Genomic DNA, 21,731 nt, shown 5'->3' with positions numbered 1-21,731 from the left:
AGCGTTGCCATAATAATCAATCATTGTGGAGGGAAGGGAGCTTTGAGCAGAGGAGTGTTTTCTTCAAACTGTGTTTATGACTCACGAGATGTACACACACACACACACACACACACACACACACACACACACACACACACACACACACACACATTATCCACATGTATGATCACTAAATGTATAAGTTCTCTCATTTTACTCAAATGTATTTTTTATATTTACCATTGTGTGTCAACACTCAGGTTTCAAGTGGCCAAAATAACAAATAGAAACCTCTAACTCTAGGTTTCATTGCTCTACAATCTATCTATTATTTTCTGCTGCGTATTACATTTAGGATTATTTCAACATAAATCAGTATGACAGGCAGGAGTGCATTATGGAGAGCAGTGTTGTAGTGTTAGTGCATCTGGCGCTGGGAGATGGCAGCGGGATGGTAACCATGATCGTCCTGGCCAAAGCTCCGGGAGCCGTACTTACCTCCCCCCCGTGCCAAGCCGGCTGTGGTGCGCCGTGGCCGGGTTCCGCAGCTCAGCTCTCCGGGGAGAGGGAGCAGAGAGGGGCCGCTGAGGTCTTAAGGTGGAGCGGCTCCTCATTTAGGCTGCCTGTACAGGCAAACTCAAGGCGAGGAGAGCCCCTGTCCTCCGGCTGCTCCCCCCGCCCGCCCGGACTGTCCCACCTACCCTCTCTCTCTCTCTCTCTCTCTCTGCAACACAGGAAGAGTTAACGCTGGTGAAATTACTGGCAAAGACATATTACAAATCAATGCTGCAGTTTCATCAAAAAACTTAACTCCCTATTTATTTCGATATTTGGGACGATATCGGAGTATCTATGGCTGAAATTACTGCAAAACGCTAAATATCCGAAAATGGGAGCTATCTCAGAAATTACATCATCAAATAAAAGCACCTCAGAGTTAATAACAATTTGAATTCACCTAAGGGCATAATTTCCTCTTCAGCGTTTAACTTTTTCACATTGAACCAAACTTCTCTGATTCAGTCTTTCAGGGAAATGATGAAAATCCACCTTAAGAGGGACAGGTCGAAACAGTGAAAAGTTGTAATATCATCATTTCCCAGAAGATGGTAGGCACGAGTTGAGGAAAATTACCTTAGATTTTCCATTAATGTAAGTTACAATACCCTGTTTAGCCTACAGGTGGCGCCTTAGCATTACATTTTGCTGCATGTGAAAGCTCAGGCTTTGAATTATTGACCACAAGGAGGCAGACACGCTTCACTAATGAGAGAGCTGATCCTGGGTCAGAAGGTCAGACTGAAGAGCTATGAAGGGAAAGAGGAAGAGCAATTCTCTTTAAATATCTTATTTTATTCCTACATGAATGATAAGGGACTTTTGGAGAATTGAAGGGAGGGATCGTGGGTCACACAAACTACGATGTAGTAGCATGAAAATGCTCATATCATGTATAAATAATAGCTACAAAACACAACAGAGGACCAGATTATGTCGATGAGTATTACATTTCCTGAGATCTTCAGTGACTTAAGCTGTGAAACTTAATTTTAACCCAACCTCTATTATATAGCCTACACTTTGATGCAGGTACAGGGAGAGATGACCCAAATACAGACGTATGATGACTAGGATATGTAAAAATAAATAAAGGCCACAATAATTTACCATCGTTCCATAATTATTTTGAAATCCCGAAATCTTTGAAGGGCTGTTCACACAAATCTACTTACTTCTCACTTCCGTTATTTTCAATCTCCTCGCTCCTCTGCCACACCGGAAGTAGTTCCAGACACGCCATGTTAAGGATTGTCCCAAAGCTCTTATAGTGAACGGAGGATGGAGGATCGAGGAGAGAGGAGGGAGATCTGAGGAGTGCTGACCGAGGAGACACTAGAACAAACTTCACAGCAGTTTTTTTTACTGACAGACACGCCCCCCCTTCTCGTTTATCCCTCAGTGATTGGACGCTGCAGTGGATCAGACTTCAGTGAAACTTCTCAACATGAGCGGACTCAGTGGAGTTTAATACCTGAAGAAAGACGGACATTAAAAAGACTTTAAACGGACCGACGGACATTTAAACAGATCATAAACATCTGTGAGTTTGAGAGTTAAAAACTGACATCCTCGTTCCTCTCTCCTCTGCCTCGTCTCCTTGCATCTCTCTGTGCATCTCTGGTGGGCGGGCGGGACTAAGATGCAACTGGAGAAAACAACTTGGAGGACCCTCGATGCAAATAAGGGAAGAGAGATGCAGCCAGGGTCTAGAATCAAATTGGAAATGGAAAAAACACATAGCAGGAAGTAAAACTGTGTGGAAAAAGTAAAACAAAACAAAAACTGATGACGGATGTCGTAAGGGCCAACATTTGAAAGATACACAAAGTCATGACTTTATTTAAAAATATGACAGAACAAATTACCCCTCCGAAATTTGGACATAAACTAAGCAGTCAATACCCAAGTCTTTTTACGTGCTCTTTTGTAATGTTAATAGGCAAACAGTAAGGTCCTTTACCTGCTTTTTGTGAAGTGTGTTGAGATGACACTTGTTATATTGACGCTATAGAAACAAAGATTGATTAGTTATGACTTTATTCAATCAGCCACACGTAGCAATGTTTTGACCTGTGACCTTTACTGAGGTGATTTATTGTAATTATACTAAACCGAATGCTTCCCAGTAATCATGTTTCTTTTAAAACATTGAGCTGTAACTCTGAGCTGTATTTAAGCCTGTGGACGAGTGGTGTGGAGAAAAAATTATCCATATTGTATTAAATAAGAAAGGAAACAGGAGCTGGCACATAGATCATGTTCGTTTGACACATTCATGCTTGGCCTAGTAACAAATGGTCATAAACAGAAATGCTTTTTACTTGTAAAAGACTATCAGATATACTTCATAATACTAACGTTTGAGTATAAGTACTGTAACTGAATCTTCTTCCAGCACTGCTGTCCTACTAAATGCCATATTATGACCTGATGGTGCTATATTTTGGTAATTGGTAATTATATACTTTATATTATACAGAATGTCACTTTAACAGATACTCTGTAAATTAGAAGCTCTTAAACATAGATCTCATGTCTTCATGTCTGAAGTCATGTCTGATTACTGAATGTATTCACACTGCAACATTTATAATAGAGCCCGATCGATTAATTGGCAAGCTGATACTATCCGCCGATATCGGCATATCCAGTGACTATCTGTGTCGGATAATTTTAACACAGACGTTGCTAGATTGATTCACCGTCAAATAGTTTTATTTTTGTTTTATTGTAACCAGCAGAGGGCGCTATATGGATTACGAGCGTTATAACTCTCCAGAGTGTTGAGCTGTGATGCATGTACATGAGCTGTTGCTTTCCAGTTGAATGAAATTATTAAAATGTTAGATATCTGCAATTGGGGGATCAGTGCAATACATGTGTATCTATGAATCTATCTACAGATCAAAGATAGATCTAACAGAGATATTGAATGATATATCTGTATTTGATTTTTTGTACTCAATATCCATATCAGCCCCAAAAATGTCACATAACTCCAAGCTTCTATCCTGCTGGATATTAAATTGTATAAAAAAGGTTATAACACTAGCAAGATCATTAAAATATGTATGCAAATACAAAACGAACAACACAGACACCAAGATATTTAAATATATAGATTTTATGTACATATATTCATGTGGTTGACTAGAAAAAAAACACTATATTCTTACATAGGAATGGATCTGCACAGACATATTCCTAAGTTAAATAGTAATTTGATACAAAATTACTTTAATAAATAAAACTCATCTCAATGCTTTTTTTATTCACACATACCAGTTATACAAACAATAAATTACAAGTTCAGTGCTGTGTTTTTCTGTCATTAAGCAAGACGGGTTTCCCCACCGGAAGAGTCAGAGTAGGTTGTGAGTGTGTAGGTTTCAAAAATTGACAAATACCAACAATGGATTGTATCAATGATGTGTGTATATTATTGTAAATATTACATAACATATACATAAGACCTACTTATTTGTACAAAAATGTCTATACTGTGTAAATAAATCTGAATGTGTGAGGAAAACAAAACACTGTAAGTGGTATGTTGACCTGAAAACCTTTTTTTTTTTTTTTAAATCATGCTTGGTTTCCTCCTGTGCATGTGCTAAATTTCTGAGGTTTACCACACAGGACAATATATGATGGATGCCAAATATATTAAAACAATAAGAGCAAGGTATTTCTGAGAAGTCAATTAGTGTGTAATTTAAATCCAGATTTGTACAACAGGAACCCTGTCGTATGCGCATGGTCTTTACCTTAAAAAAAAGTTGAATTAAAGAATCATTACAAAATAATCACATTTCTTTATATAAACCTAGTTAAATTCTCTCTTTTGTTTTGTTCCTCCTTTTATGGAATATTTTGACATTAATATTAATATTTTTGAGATTTAAGTGAGAGAAATGATACCCTCCTTGTATGCTTCCAGTCAATACAAAATTATAGCTGGTAGCTGGTTAGCTTAGCATTAAAAAAAAGAGGGGTTACGTTGTTTTAACAGTAGAGTTGTATTGATTAAACAAACCTTATACAAGGTAGCATGAACCTCGCTTCGCTACTTTGTACAGACTCCGCTCTATCTGGCCTGCTCCCCCAAGGTGGAGGGAGCGTCGGGGAAGTGTTTCGCTATTTCAATTGCCCAGTTGAAAGGGTGCTTGATAGGCTTATTTATAATTATCGAATAGAGGGGGCCAACTGTTTCCCATTGCTTCATGACTTAATGCTAAGCTAAGCTACTGCTTTTCTGGCTCTACCTTTATTTGTAATTGAATAACTAAGTGTGGTATCAATTTTTCTCCCGGGCAAGAAAATGAATATGTACATTTAATTTCACTGTTAAATCATTCTTTGAAGTAATTTCTTTAGTTTCTAGAACCAAGAAGTTATTGTGGTCATCCTCTGTCAGAAAACATTGACAAAGAGTTTTTAGGCGAACAGATTCTTTCATTGAGTCTTTTCTGTGGGGAGATCTGAATTGTGCCAATGTGTTGCATCCAACGGGGTTGCAAACAGGCTAAACAATCATTTGCATTTACAGGGCATTAAAAGTGAAATGACAAAGAAAACGTACAAAGAGTTGAATTGCAAAAGGACACTGCATTAGTATCTCTCCTGCTGTTGTTGCGAGTATCCAGGGCACACATTGTCATATTAGCATTGCTTCTGAAACAGATAAACAGACAAACAAGATATTTACTGCAACTTAAAAAAATGTGAGGACCATAAATCTCCCAGCACCAGCATAATGATTGATATAAATGGAACTGAGAGTGAGGAAGCATCAAGATCACAGTACATACTGCATGTGCTTTAAAACACAAGTCTGGTACATGGATGTGCTAGCACTTAGCATGCACAGAAGAAAAAAACCCACACACAAAAAAAATCAAGCATTTCCCCAAACTTTGAGTTAATTAACCTCCATAAATGTTAAGGAGTGTCATTATTTTGCCCTTTTGTCAATTTAACTTTGTCCTTTCGAATCCATTTACACCTTTCTGCTATTCTATACGAAACAGGGGAGTATCAGTTTGGACCACAAACTCTCTGGTATTCAGCTGGACTGATCAGTCAAATGAAAGACAAAGAGGGCCGATGGTCAGAACAGGTGGGTAGCCCTGATCCAAAACTGCCATGAGTATTTTCATCTCTTGAAAGTTGGACATTGTAGTCACTTGAAAGATATTAAAATTGGCTTTAGAAAGTCTGTGCGGCAAAATATAAAAATCAAGTCACTTATAGAAGTGAGCCTTGATACTCTGGCCAGTTCCAATTGGAGATTGGGGATGTCTTGACACACAAATCAGTTTTGAGTGAATTCTCAAAACTGATTCGATTAACTGAACTTCCTGTTTTCATTCTGAGCGGTTCCCCAAACTTTAAAGGTTTAAAGGGGCGATCAATGAAAGTCAATGAAATGTCCAAGTTTTGGGAGCTGGTAATAGTGGACCGTGGACTGAAATGCAGTGTTTGGAGCAGGGCTACAATACAGGCAAACATGACATCAATGTAAATACTGAGTGCTTCCCATCATTGGGGCTCTTGTCTTGGAAAACGGACGACAAAAGAAAAAAGGGGTACAACTTCCAAATCCCCACAGTGATTAGAAGACATGGAGTAGCATATAAAAACACAACACGCATGCCATTACAGGGCAACACATACTAAGCCACGTGACTTGGAGACCGAAGTAAAGACAATCAGTTACTGTCCACGTAGAAGTGACATGCAATAAAGTCCTTAGCCATGCCAGTGCTGGACTTGTCACTATCATACGGAAACTGTCCTCCGTCCTCCTTGCATAGCTCTTGTGATTCCAGGACATTCTTGTACCATGCCAATCAATCTCTGGGTCTCTTTGTATCCGGTCAAGGCGCTTTAAGCCAACATTCATGGTCCTGTTTAAGGTTTGATACCTTACATTTATCGGTCCATAGTCCGACATCCAGCACTTGAGACCTTTATCAGAGGTACAGATTAACGTCTTCCAACAAATTATTTCTTGATAGTCAGTTATTCCCTCTTGTCAGTTCAACATTTCTTAACCAGACAGTGTTTAAAGGCAGAAGGCCGGGCACCAAGCATGCAACCTTTGGACAGTTTCCCATCCGGGTCCTTGCACTGAACTGTTCGACTTTGCCAGCCAGTGTCACAAGTCCTGGAACAAGTCATCCAGGATCCCGTTACCCATTGCGGTCCTGGGGTTGGGGTGGAAGGACCTGGACCTGTAGGTGGCCCTGTAATAAGGACAGGGGGAACTGTGGAAGATGTAGTGGTGCTCCTAGAGGTGGTTGTGGTTCTTGTCGTGGTTGAGACACTTGTAGGAATCTGCACAGGGATCGACTTTGGATTAGGGACTAACGGAGCGGAAGGTTGCTGTGGGGTTGTCCGGCGGGGCATGTAAAAGCTGTAACGAACATCCAGAGGCTTTTTAGCATCTGTTGCTAGAATCTGGACCACCAGTGCTTCTTGGATGGCTCCTGGACCCATACTGTGAAGCCACTCATCCTTTTGGCTCCAGCCGCTATAATTGAGCACAGAACCGTTGACTGGGATGACCGTCTCAGAGGTGGAGATCATGAACCTGCCATTTAGGAGGTAATCGCTGTTAGGCCGTCGGAGTGCTAAGTAGGCAGTGTAGCGAGTTTGGTCCTTGGCCTTGTGTTGACGAACCTTGATGTGGGTGGAGCCTGCAGGGATTTTCACCACATCAGTATAGCCCTTACTGTTCAGGAAGAGAGAAAAGAAGCCAGATCAGATCAGTGTCTAATACAATGGGTTCTTTGTCAACCATAGTTTTGATTTACTAGCTGGATAGCCTGCTGGAAATACAAGAGGTCCTCATGGAACTGGAGTCTTAAAATCAATTACATAATCTGCTGCTTTTATAAATATACAAACAAACCCACGTCTGTCCAAGATATTACGAAAACAGTCTTGTCCATGCCTTTCAGGAGAGTCCCCTGAAAACTAGCACATGCTGGGTCCATAAAACCCTGAACACAATCGCTACTGGAAGAGGACATTTCTACTGCTGATAATGTGAATCACTTGTGAGGGTTGGTAGTTTTTTCGAGATACACTTTTTAACGTTTTGAACATTTGGTTTAACATAAAAAACCCCCCAAATAATTCATTAAACCAGAAGAGACTTATGCATAGTATCTTGGACTATGCCATAATATGTTAGCAAATACTGGTAAATCTCACATTATTAGTGACATATCATTAGCAATATTACAAAAAAACATAGTAAAATAAAGGAAGCTAGCAAGCAGTGTAAAACAAATAACCATGACAAAGAAGAATGTAATTTAAGTATGTTGTTTTTTTACACAGTATGTGAAATATAATCCAAAATGATGGACCAATTGTTGGTTTGGTATGGTTCAGTAAAGTCTGATTTACTGGCCATATTTGTAAGTTGGATGGCAATAGCTGCATCAGCTACGTAGCAGCGTCACATCATAGCAGCTAATAGCTAACAGCTGCCCCGCTAATAAATTCAACAAAGCAGAACAACGTGACGCAAACAAAACCAACAATATAAAAGGGAAAATAACGATTCTTTCAACCAATTAACAGACTGCAGTGTTTAGCTACAACTTTTAGGGTCAGAACGATGTACAGAAGGGTAACAAAAAGTAGGACAGTACTAGTCGGTCATTCGGGGATCTTTGGAAACGCCACAACATGCGTTCTGTACCGGGATGTTCTGAAACTGAACCGCTTGGTGGTGCCTCTGACAGGCCCTAAAGGTGCGTAAAGCAGCATGATGCACAGTTCACATTTTCCCTTTTCCCTCACCTCTTCTTGGTGAAGTTGCCAACAACGCGTATGCACCCCGTGCTGTCACCTCCACATATTCCACACTTGTCAAACTGAAGTTTGGAGCCAATGATGCCGTCACATCCTGTCCTTATACAATTCCCTTTCACACACACTGAGCTGCTGTACGGTCGACACTCCGTCCCGTCTACCACCTGCAAAACAACACGCACACATCACGTCATCTCGCAAAGTGGTTTACATTAAATAGAAACTGCACCTTGAAAAAAGAAAATAACTCACCCTCTGAGAGAACACCACATAGTATCCTGTTCCTTTGGCTCTGCAGGTCAGCTTGCACACATCTTTAGGGAGGACTCCGGCATACTTTGGCACCCACTCGACGAAGGTCTTCACTCCTTTAGGATCTGTCTGAGGGCCATTACGCACCTCACACTGCTCCTGCCGGTAATTCTTATCTGAGGAAAAGGCAATTTAAAGATATTTAAAATAAATAGGCGTGTCTTGAATGGACCTTTAAACCTTTCCAGTAGCCTACTGCTGTAGATCAAGACATTGCAGAGACTTGCATATGTAACCAAGGGATTAAAATCTGACTACATGTGAATTTATTTTTTAAAATAGAGGCATTTCCCGACATATCACAGTAAAGACGTGGAAAAATAACCGATCAATGGTAGTCTTGATTTAAAGTCCAGTCCGTCCATTCTCGGGCCGAGACAGAGCAGAGTAAAATGCTAACGACTCCAAGATGACACCGAGACCTTGGGACACCGAGTCTAATTTCCAGGGGCCTACTTTCTTAATGTTTCTTAATGTTTCAGTCACATAACTGTATTCTCAATATATATAATTTAGCCAATAAAGGATTTGACTAAACTTTTGCAGCAGCTTGTCTAGCAGTCCCAAAAGCCTGTGTTAGTGTGATAACGATCTCGTGTGAACCTGTTCCATTCGGTGAATTTAAAAGTTTAATAACCCGGTCGGTTTGATAATAATTGAAGAGCGACTCATGTTGAGGCTTCAGATCCTTGTTCAGACTTTGTAAAGGTGAAACACTAAAGGAGCACGAGATAAGGATTTCATGTGAGATCACTCATGCTTCTCCCACTCACTCGACGCTGGACACGGCGTGACGTTGCAGGACCGATAGATGGCTCTCTTCCCCGTGCAGTAGCGTCCGTTGTTCCGCGGCGGCGGGTTGTTGCACAGGCGCTGGGCAAACTGAACGCCGCCTCCGCAAGTCCTGGAGCAGGCACCCCATGGACCCCAAGAACTCCAGCTGCCATGGTTGGACGCCTGGGAGATGATACAAAGAGAGGCAAGATTAAAGAGGAGATAAGAAGTTGAGGTTGAGATGACAGCAGAGGAAAGATCAGAGAGTGGAGAGGGAGGAGAAAAGGGGAGATGAGAGAGGACAAGATCTAATCAGACATGTTGGAGAGTCGAAGCGTTTGCTATTTGGCCACGCGTCACAGAAAAACAGGAACAAGACTATTTTCATGTGATGAAGCCGCTTATTAAGACAGCATGACTGGGTCTATGTTTGAGCGGCTCACATGTTTCACCATGAGACACAGCGTAAATGGAATTATGAAGGAACTGTACTTATTTTTAACATTTTATTAGGAGCGCTTCATGCGTCACCAGTTATAGAAATGATTGTAAAATTCAACATTTTATGAGACGAGGAAACAGCTTTTTCTCACGAGTCCATGAACGCTTCAACCTGCTGCAAGAAAGCCTCAGAGGTCAGAGAAGACCCCGAAAAGGAAGAGTTCACTGTGGTTCAAAGTAGTAAACCTGTCATCATAAGAGGCAGCAGCCAAAAAAGAAGAAAAAAAAAAAGAGAGAAGTGAGTCAGAACTTGGGCCAGGTCCACACATACAGTCGTCTTCCACAGATCGGGTCGGACTCGTCAAGTATCAGGTGACAAATAAACAGATTATTCACTCGTTCTTTCTGAGTTTCTGTCTCTCTTTCTCTTCACTAGCACAGCATCAATAAGCCTGCCAAGAATGGGTTCTGAACTTCAAAACAAATTGTGGCAAAATTCATTGTTGAAATGAAGCCAGGAGAGAAAACGGCAGAGTTTAAAGAGACGAGGAAATCAGTGCCGTCCTATCTGTCCATTTCTACCTGATTTTTTATTGGCTGACGCTCAGTTGGCAGATCGCTCGTTCCATCAGTAGGTTTCCTAACTAGAAGGTCGGGGATTCATACACATTCATACGCCGCCACCAAGTGCCTTGTCCAAGGACACACCGGACGTGATGCTGCAAGAGCTGGGGATCGAACCCCCAACCTTCCGGGTTGAGAGAAGGCAGCGCTACCAGCCGCCCCCGAACAGACATGCATTTATGCCTCTCTCCTTAACGAAACTACGGCATTGTGTGACTTAGCCAAACTTCTCATTAGAAAACCCAGAGAATCACAGTTACACAAAAACATTTACAGATTGTAAGGAAAAGTGTGGAACCATGTTCTGATAGGATTTGATCAATGAAAACTATATAAAATGTTCGTCAACGTCACTTTTTGTCCAGTTCCATCTGATGTTTCCCACATTCGATGGACGTCTTACCGAGTAGTGTCTCTTCCTGGTCTTGTCCACACACTTTCCCTGCAGGCAGATGCGTCCCTTCCCGCACGGCGTCCCCTCCACAGCCGGCAGCTTCTTGGTCAGACACACCATCTGTCCCTGGCGGATCACGGCACACCACAGCCGGGAGCAGACGTCCATGCCGGGGCAGACCGTGTACTCAGGGCCGAAGGCGAGGCGGCACTGGCGGACGGCGTCGTAGCTCTGGCCTGGGAGCTCCTCGGGGCCCAGGAGGGGCTGGCGAGGGGAGTCGAGGAGACATTCAGCTAAGAAAGAAAGAAAGACGAAAGAGAGTAAAAAAAAGAGGAAAGGTTGCCACCTTGACAAAATCTATTCTAGGCTGTTTTTAAAAAAAGGCAAAAAAAAAGCTCAATCACTTCTTGAAAGTGCTGAAAGTCAAGATTGAAAAATGCAGATGATTCATGTAGAAAGCAATCCACAAAATGTAACCCACAATGCTTTGAGGCAGCAATGAATGAAAGTATTGACGAGGTGGGAATGAAAAGTATGACTCATCTTGGTTTCCTGCCAGTGATCTGTCTTTGGCTGCGCTGCAACTACAGTGTTTAAAAAGTTAATAGGATTCTAAATGACTGTCTATTAACAGGGATTAAAGCTTTGTTTGTGGGTAAACAACTCAGAGTGTTAGGTAGTGTGGGAGAAAAGCTCAAAACAGAGTCGGTTCACATGGCTGTAATTTGTAGGTGGAGAAAATAAAACGTTCCACACGGTGGGAAAAATAAAAGCAGACGTTTGCAGGGGGAAGAAAAACAACAAAAAAAAGCCCGGCTTCTTTCGAAGTCGCACGTTTTCTCACCGTTTCCATCGTCGAAGAAGTCGGTGATGGTCGCCGAGGTGCAGCGGCTCCACGGCTTGGAGGCGTCGATGGAGGTGAGGATGGAGGACATGAGACGCTTGTCGCTGTTCACGCCGAAACGCTCCTCGCAGAACTTGGAGTCGTCGTGGGACAAACCCAGGAGGTGACCTGAGGGAGGGAGAGAGAGAGACAGAGAGAGAGAGAGAGAGAGAGAGAGAGAGAGAGAGAGAGAGAGGACACGATGTTCAGAATGTGAGATGATGGAAAAAGAGAGAGCTGATGGGACTTGTTCAGAATTTGCACATGCAGCAAGAATGACAAAAGAAAACATGCTGAGCGCTCAGCTATCAGGTGAATGAGATCACCTGACGCTCCCGTGATATTAATCAGCGAGAGATGTGCTGATATCTTTCTTCGTGTACCCGGCCTGCGTGTCCATGCCTACCTATCTCATGCGCGACTGTAAATGCAGCGTGGAGACCGTCGTCCTCGATGACGGCGCAGCTTCTCTCCGGAGAGCAGATGGTTCCCACGTCGGCCATGCCCAGGGTGTCACATGAGTGGTGCCCACAGAGGTCCTGGAGGAGGAGAGTTTCAGTTAGTACCTCTGATACGTTGTGAATTGAATGGCCTTACTGTCTGATCAGACATGAAGGAAACCTGCTGTGTTGAAGCTTCTCTGACAACAACGCAGCAGCCAGCATGTCCTCCTTCTAGCTTTAGATTCTAGGCCTGATCTGGATTTGTTCAGACCAGAGAAGGTAGACGGTTTTAACACACACACACACTAGGATCGATATTAGAGATGCTTTTAAAATAATGGTAAATAAAGGTTTACAGATCGATGCAGTTTCATATTCGGCAACTTGACGGGTCACGTCACGTGTCCTGCTGCCGAAATCAAACGACTTGTTGCTGCTGCTTTAATGCCTCTTTATTGGCGATGGTGATGTTGTACAGATGTCTGCATCTTACTGTGTACTGTATATGATGGAGCTTTAAGGTTCATCTCTAATCTCATGGCTCAAACTCATCTGTTTTTGCTGCTGGCTTGCCTTTGTAGACGACATCTCCTTATTTTATAATGCTACACTTAACCCGGCACCGTCATGGGTCACACCTCCACATTTAACACCCTGATGGTCGTCGAGGTTTTTATGTAAAGCGTCCATCAGATCACTGAGGAGAATTTGCGAGAGCATAAAGAAATAAGTTTTGGTTCAACACTTTGTATTTATTATATGTAGATGTTTTCGTGAAACTCAGTGTTATAGACGTTTTCACTAAAATTCACGCCGTTATTTACCGTTATTATGGATCCTCAGCCGTATATAGGGAGTAGGGAATGAGTGAGTAATTTGGGACACAGCCAATAGGACGCATGCTACAGAAGTTGTCACAGGCTGAGTAGTAAATCCTGTTAAAATCTAAATAAGGTCAAATGTCCCTTTTTTTATTCTTATTTTTACATCCACTGGTTTTATTACCCGCTTCCTTCCTCCTCCATCACCATCAGTCTGCTTCACCCGCTGCCAGCGCACACAGTATCGATCTTTGTTTTGATTCCCACACATGTCCATGCAGAAGCGAGAGGCCCTGGGGGGGCTCTGCTCGACCCTGCTGAGTGCACGGATCAATCCGTTCATCGCGCTGTCGCATTAAGAGTCCATATACGCTTGCACATGGGCCTGCGCGCACGTGCGTACACACTGGCGTTGTATAGGCGTGCTAAAAAGGAAAACACACACACACACACACACAGACCAACATGTCCGATGGGGAGGATGAATCGTCACGTTAAGTGGCGCTGACAGGCCTGCTGGGTCGTGTGTGAGAAGCTCTCCGGGAAAAAAGGGTGTTTGCCCGAAAAGTTTGGAACAGAGTGCCTTGTGTTTACTGCACACGCGCGCGCGCGCGCGCGCACACACACACACACACACACACACACACACACACACACACACACACACACACACACACACACACACACACACACACACACACACACACACACACACACACACACGTATACAAGCGCAGAGTCAATAATAGGTGCACGTACAGACTACAACATGGACTTAACAGTGCATGCACAGTATGCAGAGAGTAGGGAGAGTCTCAACTTTCTGCAAATTAACCACGTCAAACGTCTGCATGCACGGCTGCAAAAGCAAAAAAAAAAGTGGTGAAGTTTCTTTGAACTTTTTGCTTTATCTTGAAGCAGACAAAGAGAACGTATAGAGAAAGTTAGTCTGTTTCTCTTTCCAGATTTCCCACACTCTTTCACCCCGACGCTCTTTTACACTTCCTTCCAATTTCGATTTATTTATCCTCTCACACCCTCTCAGAGTCGAGGGCCGGGGGCTGTTTTTGTTCCCATCTATCTTGTACACGGCACTTGCACTGTTTTAATAGCAAACAAGAGAGAAAGTGAAAAAATAAATAAATGTAAATCTCCTTTTGGAGATTGAAACATTACAAGAGAGAATGTGTCCCTTTTCTCTTTGTTTTCATTCTCTCACACGCGCTTTAAAACAAGGGAGGGGAAAGAGAAATAAGTTCAGGAATCAGACTCCGGAGGGAAAGGACGCCGGAGGGAAAGGGTTGTTTTAGAAGTTCCAGAAATATTGGTAGAAATAACAGGAGAGCAGGTGGGGAGCTGGTAGCAGAGGTCAGGAGACGATCAGAGCAGTGCGAGTGTGTTTTAAAGGATCGCTTGCAATCTAAGCCGAGGCTTTGAGTTAAACAAACAGGCAGCCAGACTCAGACACACACTTTCATCCCACGTGCAGGAGGAGAGCAGAGTGAGTCAAATCTGTGTGGATAAAAACAATAAAAACCTGCGTTTCAAAGGCAACAATAACCAGACCTCAGACACTGACGAGACAAGGCACCAAGTCCTGATCACCAGTGACTGACAGGTTCTCAAACACGCTCATTCTTCTGCTACTTTCAACTACTCTGTTACATCTCATGGGGAATTACTGGGATTTGAGTTGTGCAAGCTGCACTTGTAACAACTCACATGTCCACCAGTTTGATATCGTAACACGAGGACACACAGTGGGGATGTACCAAATGTTGATTTGTACAAAGTCATGAGTTTGTGAAGTGAAAACATCTTGATGCAGATTTGCAGAACATTCACATTGTCACGCCTGTCCTCGAGACAGAGAGGAAGAAAGCCAAAATAAAAGCTGTTGCTTGACGGGAGGCTGTATCGATTATTTCTGATGAATTCGAGGAAGTCGGCGAATCGAAACGCGGATAGTGCAGATTTAGCGATGGAGCCTAAATGTGTGATCAAGGACTCGTCATGAGCTGCGTTTGCATGCAGATGTCGGCTCACCTGTCGGGCTCGTCAGGACTCCAGATTTTGTAAACTCAAACAGTATTGATGAGGCCAGTTTACCACCTACCAACGTCCTCGGCAACAACTGTTTTGAGCAACAAAAAATGCAGGCAAACTCCTCCGCACGATGTCGGCAACATGTGCTCGCTCGCTCTCTCTCTCTCTTTGGGTTAAAAATCTGAGCGCTTGAGTGTTCGTCAAGAATTGGCACTTTCACACGATTGATCTTTTAACCAACAGTCATTTTAAAAGAAACCGTCGGCCTCTCTGTTTGTAACGATGAATATATCATCATTACATCACTTCTGATGGGAGACACGGTCATTACCACAGATGGATTTCCACCTGCTTTTGTTCTACATACAGTTCAGACATGACTGGTCAATACTTCTAGAACTACAAAAGTACTACAAGTAGAAACCAGAACACTTCCCATGTTAAAATCCAGACCCCTGCCAACCGATTCAACATGTGTGTGTAGAACTTTAAATAGAAACTAACACTATAGATGGTTTTGTGACACCCCACTCCTGGCCCCAACAAGGACTTGGTTGCCTAGTGATTAGTGCGCACTCTCCATGTACGAATGGCTCTCGTCCTCCGAGTGGGCGCCAATTTGAATGCGACCTGTGGCTCCTTTCCCTCATGTAATTCCCCACTCTCTCTCTCTCTCTCCCCGATTTCTCGGACTCCACCTAAATAAAGGTGTAAAAATGTTACCAAGCGTTATCATTTAAAAAAACAGATTAAAAGGGGTCCCAGTACTGAATCCTGTGGAACACCACATTTAACCTTGGAATAAGAGGACGCAACATTAACATCCTAAATGTTGGTTTTTCTACCACACACTTATTTGGAGGGTCTATGTGGTTTTCAGTTACAAAGACAGCTTAAACTCTCTTTCTATACGAGGAATCTGGAACCATGCAATGTTCAGACCACATGGATAAAAAGGCTGGACGATGAATGCAAACATTGGTTCAGTTTGAGGTCACTGATGCATTGCAGTGCAAAGAGAGGGAGGCCAAGGTGTTGTTAATGGGCAGACTGAACTCTCCGGCTAGTTCCGTCTGTTGACAGACCAGGGGCTTGGGGTCGAGGCTGTTAGATCCATGAATCGTCTGCAGGTTGTCAACATACGCCAGCCGATGTACAGCACATGTGAAATATCAGGAACAGTGAAAACAAATAGAGGGACTAGCTGTGACGGGGGCGAGGGCTGGGAAATGTACACGATAATATATGAACACATAAACAGAGACGAGGAGGGAAGAGAAGAGGGAAAACAAGTGCATCGGAAAGGGAGGAGTCCAAACTGTACACGTGTGCACATTCCCACATTCCCACCAGTTAAAATCATCATCTTCATAAACTCTTATAATTAACTTTCAATGGAGTCATGTGGTATTCAAAACAGTTCCCAAGTGCCTTATATAACAATAAGGCAATTACGTTCTACTATTTGCACGCCTCCATATCATCACAGGTGCCAATGAGCATTGTCTTATCAAATATTTGAGCTATTGCTGCAATACGCGAATGTTGCACAATTCGACTTGCATCTGAACAAGCATGTATGTCTCAGCGACTCTCTGTGTCCACCTTACAGAAGGTCTTTGTCCGCTGTCCCAGCTCACAACAAGCTAACACAGCCATGCAGAACATGCGCAGATACACACCGTCCAAGAGTCCCCTCTCAATGTGCCCGTTGTTTTGTTCCGGTGCTGGTATGTGTGGAACAGGGTGACACCGCCACTCGGGTCAGCTCACTGAAGGGACGGGGTGTTGGAGTAATTGGACCTGACCACAAAGAGATGAAGACTCCCCCCCCCGCCCCCCCCATCCCTTCACCACCACCCCGTCCTATCAGGGAACAAAGGAGTGGTCTGACTTCACGGTCACAAAGTCTTCAGCTCTAGTTCCCTGCTAAGTTTCCATTTGGGTTATGAATTTATTTTTGAGTGTTGAGAAGTAACCAAACACCTAACCTACTTCTTCTACTTCTATTTCAACGCATAGTAAGAGGGAACCTGTGCCAAAGCAACATTTTTCTTGGCTGGCTTCCTGCAAATGTAAAGTGCAGTGGCTGTATCCTTGTTTGTAAGATAACAGATTCTTTGCATTTCAAGACCTGGTTTTGTCTTGACAGACACTCGTGCTGACTGATGAAAAGGAAAGTGTGTTTTTTCAGAAAGTAACGGCTGTAATGCAATCTTCAAGGACAACAGGTGCACAATGAAAAAGGCACGTCTACTCATAGTGCTTGTTTCTCCAAGTGATGGGCTCAGATTAGAGTTGTCACAATATCACAAATTTTCTGTATGACAACAACCTGTTTTGATGCCATGGCAACAGAAATGCAAGTCCTAGGCAACCATCCATCATTATCTTGACCACTTTTCTTGTTTGGGGTCGTGGGCAGCATCCTGGACTTTTCGTCAGTCAATCACAGGGCTGACATATAGAGACAGACAAGCATCACATTGTTATCGATCACATTCACACCTATGGGCCATTTAGAGTAACAAATTGCACTAATACGCATGTCTTTGGAATGTGGGAGCAAACCGGAGTGACTGCAGGGAACCATCGCATGCACAGGGAGAACATTTAAAATCCACACACAGAGTCCCTGTCTGACCGGGATTCTAACAGTCCGAGCCTGTCAGATGGAGAAAAAAAAAAAAAAGACAGATGAGTCAGTAACACTTATGCTTGCATAACACCTGTTATGATGTGGGCACCTTGCAGATGACAGTCATAATAAATGTATGTATAAGTTGTAACATCTGTTTGTTCACTCTATTCATAATGTTTGGGCTATAATTTAATTAGGGCCCGACCGATATGGGATTTTTGGGTCCGATACCGATATAGCTAACGATATCTTTCTTTGATCCATCCCCAAGAGATAGATAGATATAGAGATACACATTTATAGTGTTGATCCCTCAAATATACATCCATTATAGCCCAAGCAATTGAGAGAAAAAGACCACAGTACTACACCTGTCCTATTTCATACCCTATTTCTAACCCAACATGCCAAACCCATCTGACCCTAACCCGGCATGCCAAACCCATCTGACCCTAACCCGGCATGCCAAACCCATCTGACCCTAACCCGGCATGCCAAACCCATCTGACCCTAACCCGGCATGCCAAACCCATCTGACCCTAACCCGGCATGCCAAACCCATCTGACCCTAACCCGGCATGCCAAACCCATCTGACCCTAACCCGGCATGTCAAACCCATCTGACCCTTACCCGGCATGCCAAACCCATCTGACCCTAACCCGGCATGCCAAACCCATCTGACCCTAACCCGGCATGCCAAACCCATCTGACCCTTACCCGGCATGTCAAACCCATCTGACCCTTACCCGGCATGCCAAACCCATCTGACCCTAACCTGGCATGCCAAACCCATCTGACCCTAACCCTACATGCCAAACCCATCCACCTTTGGATGGCACCGTCTTCCGCTTACTCTCGCCTGTGCAGGTGCAGAGGCAATACACGAGCTACAAGGTTTTTTGCCAGCAAGTTGACCGCAGGTTTGCGCTACAAGCTGCTTTACCAATATACAACAGTGCCAACTTGCTGCATACACCAGGAGATCCCAGGTAAAAACCCCTTCTGCTTACTTGTTCTGCCCCGGGCTACGACAAGACGCTGCATGAATATAACACATTTAGTGAAACTCAGCGTGTAGAGGTGCTGCTTTGCAATAACAAAACAAAAATACAGACAGGGAGGACAAGCAGAAAGAAAGAGAGATGTGAGAGAAGGGCTAAATGAGTGTGGTCTCGGTAAGCGCATGGCCTCTCACGGTGTGGATGTGTTTGTTTTTCTGACAGCTCCCAACCCCAGCTGACAGACTCTGGAAAGCAACTGGGAAAAAATGTGCAGACTGGAGTGATGAGGGGGAGAGAGAGGGGGGGGGGGGAGAGAGAGAGAGAGGCTGAAAGGACTACCTAATTAGATGCAGTTACAGGGATTTTTTTTGGGCACATTTCTGCAGTGCAACCCAGCTGGTGATTTCAAACCTCCTCCTGCCATGGGAATGAAGTTTTCGTGCAAATGGGGGGGGCGCGTCAGACCTCAAGGACTTCAAGGTTTTTTTGTCTGTCAGGGGACTGGGAGGGGTTGGAGTGGGCTGAAGACAGAAAGGAGGCTGCCTAGAAAAACACCAGGCGCAGGAAATACTGACTTTATGAGAGTTTCACAAGACACTGCGTGAGGGATTCAGTAGAAAGAAGAGGAGGAAGAAACGCACATGTGAGGAGCAAGGTGCGTCGTTTTTATCCAGAATATGGCGCACTTAAATGGAAGAAAAGAAGCTTAGAATAACAAACTGTGCAATGAAAAATACTATGAATTCATTAAAGATAGTGTTGCTTGATAACAATGTGCTTTTTGCGGTTGGAAGTTCACGCGCTGCAAATCACTATCCAAATAAAAACAAACAGTTGCGTAACACCGCGGCGCACCGCAGAGAAGAGGGGCCCGCGCGCCAAGAACAGGTGGAGGTGCAGGAAGAGCGAGGGGGCTTTGTTTACCTGCCTGGTGAAGAGGATGGCGGCGTCGTGGTGGTGCTGGTGGTCGTCGTCGAGCGGGTTCTGCTGGTTCTGCCACTTGCAGAAACTCTTCAAAGTAGCCGCCGCGTTCTTGGACACGTCGAGCCCCTTTTCCTTCTCGGTTACCGTGGTAACTTTCACGACCGTCAGCCGGATGGGGTTCTCGATACTCGCGTGCCCGTACAGCTTGGACGCGATGGAGGCCAGAGTGAGCAGGTAGTGGTTCAAGTCTTTTCCATACTTCTTGGTCATTGTGTCGTCCGCAACCAGGAGTAGCTCCACGTGCCTGGCGCGAGACACCGACCTCTTGTGCCGCGTGCCATGCTCCGGCACAGCGTCTTTCGCGAGCCGGCTCCACCACCTCCTCCCGTTTGCGCCGTGCTCATCGGCCTCCTCCCGTCTTCCCTTCCCGCGACCCTTGTTCCTGCGCCTCCCCAACGCGTCCCTGCGTCCCCTGCGACCATCTCGCGTCCCGCAGCTCTCGCTCCCCTCACGCAATGCCTCGAAGCTGAAACTCTCCCGTGTAAACACGTGGAGCGCGCTGTCCGCGTCCTTGTCTTGAAGAGCGCGCGCGTCATGCTCGTGTCCCTTCGCTCTGATGATTGGCGTGATGGAGTAGCGCGTGTGATTCACGGCGAAGAAGCCCTCGAGACCCCCGCCGCAGAGATTGAAAACGGCCAGTGATTCCGGATTGGAGTCCACAGTCCCGCGGTACACGCAGTCCCGCTTTAGTGGTGGAGGGCTCTCCCCCATCAGCGCGAGCACATACTGGGGGCTGAAGTGATGCGACAGCACCGACTCGTCCCGCTCCATGTCCAGCTGAAATCGGCTCCCATCCAGGTACACCAGGTAGCCCACCTTTCCTCCTCCGTGGTAAATCCTGTCAATGGTCCGCACGACCCCGTCCGTCCTCCGGGCAGGTGTGAGCAGCGACCCGTTCGCAGGTGGAAGATAAAAACCCTGGAAAGTAGAAACCTCTGCTGCAAGCTCTAACTCCATGACGCACAGCAACATTAACCGAAAGCAGAGCATGCCTTCGGCCAGAGCACCAAGCAGCCGCACCATTGTTCATTCCAACACGAACAGCATCAATGTATCCACTAGACGAACCGCTGACTGTCCGCAGAGACAACTTTAAGTAACTGTTCCTCCAAAAAGCGCATCCTCCCGGTGTCAAAATTCCCCATGAAAACACACACAGCAGTAACCAACAGGCAAGCAAACAAAACCATTGAGGGAAAAAAAGGAAAAAAAAGAAAGAGCAGCAGAGAGGAACTATGTGCAGAGTGGAGAGAGCACTGAACTGAACTTGGAGAACAAAAACACAAAGTTTGCTCTTAATAGGACCCGGAGAGAAAAAGTCCTGCCCCCTTTGCGCTCAATCACCACTCCTCCACCCCCCTCTCCTCCTCTCTCTCTCTCTTTCTCGCTCTCTCTCTCTCTGCCTCAAATCAGAGTTAAGTCAAGTGCTAGAGGAGAGGAAGGGAGAGGAGAGAAACCTGAACAATGCTGTCACTGGAGTATTTCCTGACGCCTCAGCAAAACAAAGAAGAGCCTGCCTTTGTTTGAAAGGCCATCAAAAAAAAGTCCTCTTTCGTCAGTGATACCTCTGTGTGTTTTCTTCAAAATCAGGATGTCAATGTTCACTTCAGCCAGACAAGCTGCACTCTTCCCCGACAAACACAATAACAATGAGTTTAAAACCTCAAGTTCTTTCCTAAAACAAAATTCTGATTTTAATAAAGAACGTTGTTTTAAAAATTCGGATAAATTTCACAATTAAATCTTAAATCCTGAATTTATAGTCCAAATATAAAGATGGACGACCTGACAGCTTCTTAGAAGTGAAGCCAAAACCCTTCTGAGCTCCTCCTACTGAGTGGCTGCTGTAGGTCATGAAGCCTGTCAAAACAACCTCCGTCATACATTTTTATTTTGCTGATTCATGTCCGAGTGTTCATTTGTCAGAGAAAAGGGGACGACGTCGTGATTGACAGCTCCGTTGACAAATGAGGCTCCTGTGACGTTGCCTGCG

The 21,731-nt window shown here is 44.4% G+C and overlaps 1 protein-coding gene across 1 annotated transcript; it reads right to left on the bottom strand.

Moving 5' to 3' along the window:
• Positions 1-3,651: 3,651 nt before the first annotated feature.
• On the bottom strand, positions 3,652-21,273 carry adamts5 (ADAM metallopeptidase with thrombospondin type 1 motif, 5 (aggrecanase-2)). The gene is made up of 8 exons (XM_079336831.1): positions 19,679-21,273; positions 12,208-12,340; positions 11,763-11,930; positions 10,928-11,211; positions 9,459-9,642; positions 8,626-8,801; positions 8,362-8,537; positions 3,652-7,279 (listed from the first exon to the last, which is right to left on the bottom strand). Exons 1-8 carry the CDS (start codon positions 20,759-20,761, stop codon positions 6,586-6,588), a joined length of 2,898 nt encoding a protein of 965 aa, XP_079192957.1. The 5' UTR covers positions 20,762-21,273; the 3' UTR covers positions 3,652-6,585.
• Between the last annotated feature and the right edge of the window lie 458 nt (positions 21,274-21,731).

The sequence above is a fragment of the Symphodus melops genome, assembly GCF_947650265.1.
Source record: "Symphodus melops genome assembly, chromosome: 23".
Taxonomy (NCBI): domain Eukaryota; kingdom Metazoa; phylum Chordata; class Actinopteri; order Labriformes; family Labridae; genus Symphodus; species Symphodus melops.
This window is presented reverse-complemented; position numbering and strand designations above follow the sequence as displayed.

What these genes read in the sequence shown, in the direction of transcription:
- adamts5 (XM_079336831.1), bottom strand. Translation starts at nt 20,761, where the DNA reads ATGGTGCGGCTGCTTGGTGCTCTGGCCGAAGGCATGCTCTGCTTTCGG. An exon ending in TACAGTCGCGCATGAGATAG is followed by an intron (nt 11,931 to 12,207) that starts GTAGGCATGGAC and finishes TCCCTCCCTCAG; the next exon opens with GTCACCTCCTGGGTTTGTCC. An exon ending in CCAGGAAGAGACACTACTCG is followed by an intron (nt 9,643 to 10,927) that starts GTAAGACGTCCA and finishes ATCATCTCCCAG; the next exon opens with GCGTCCAACCATGGCAGCTG.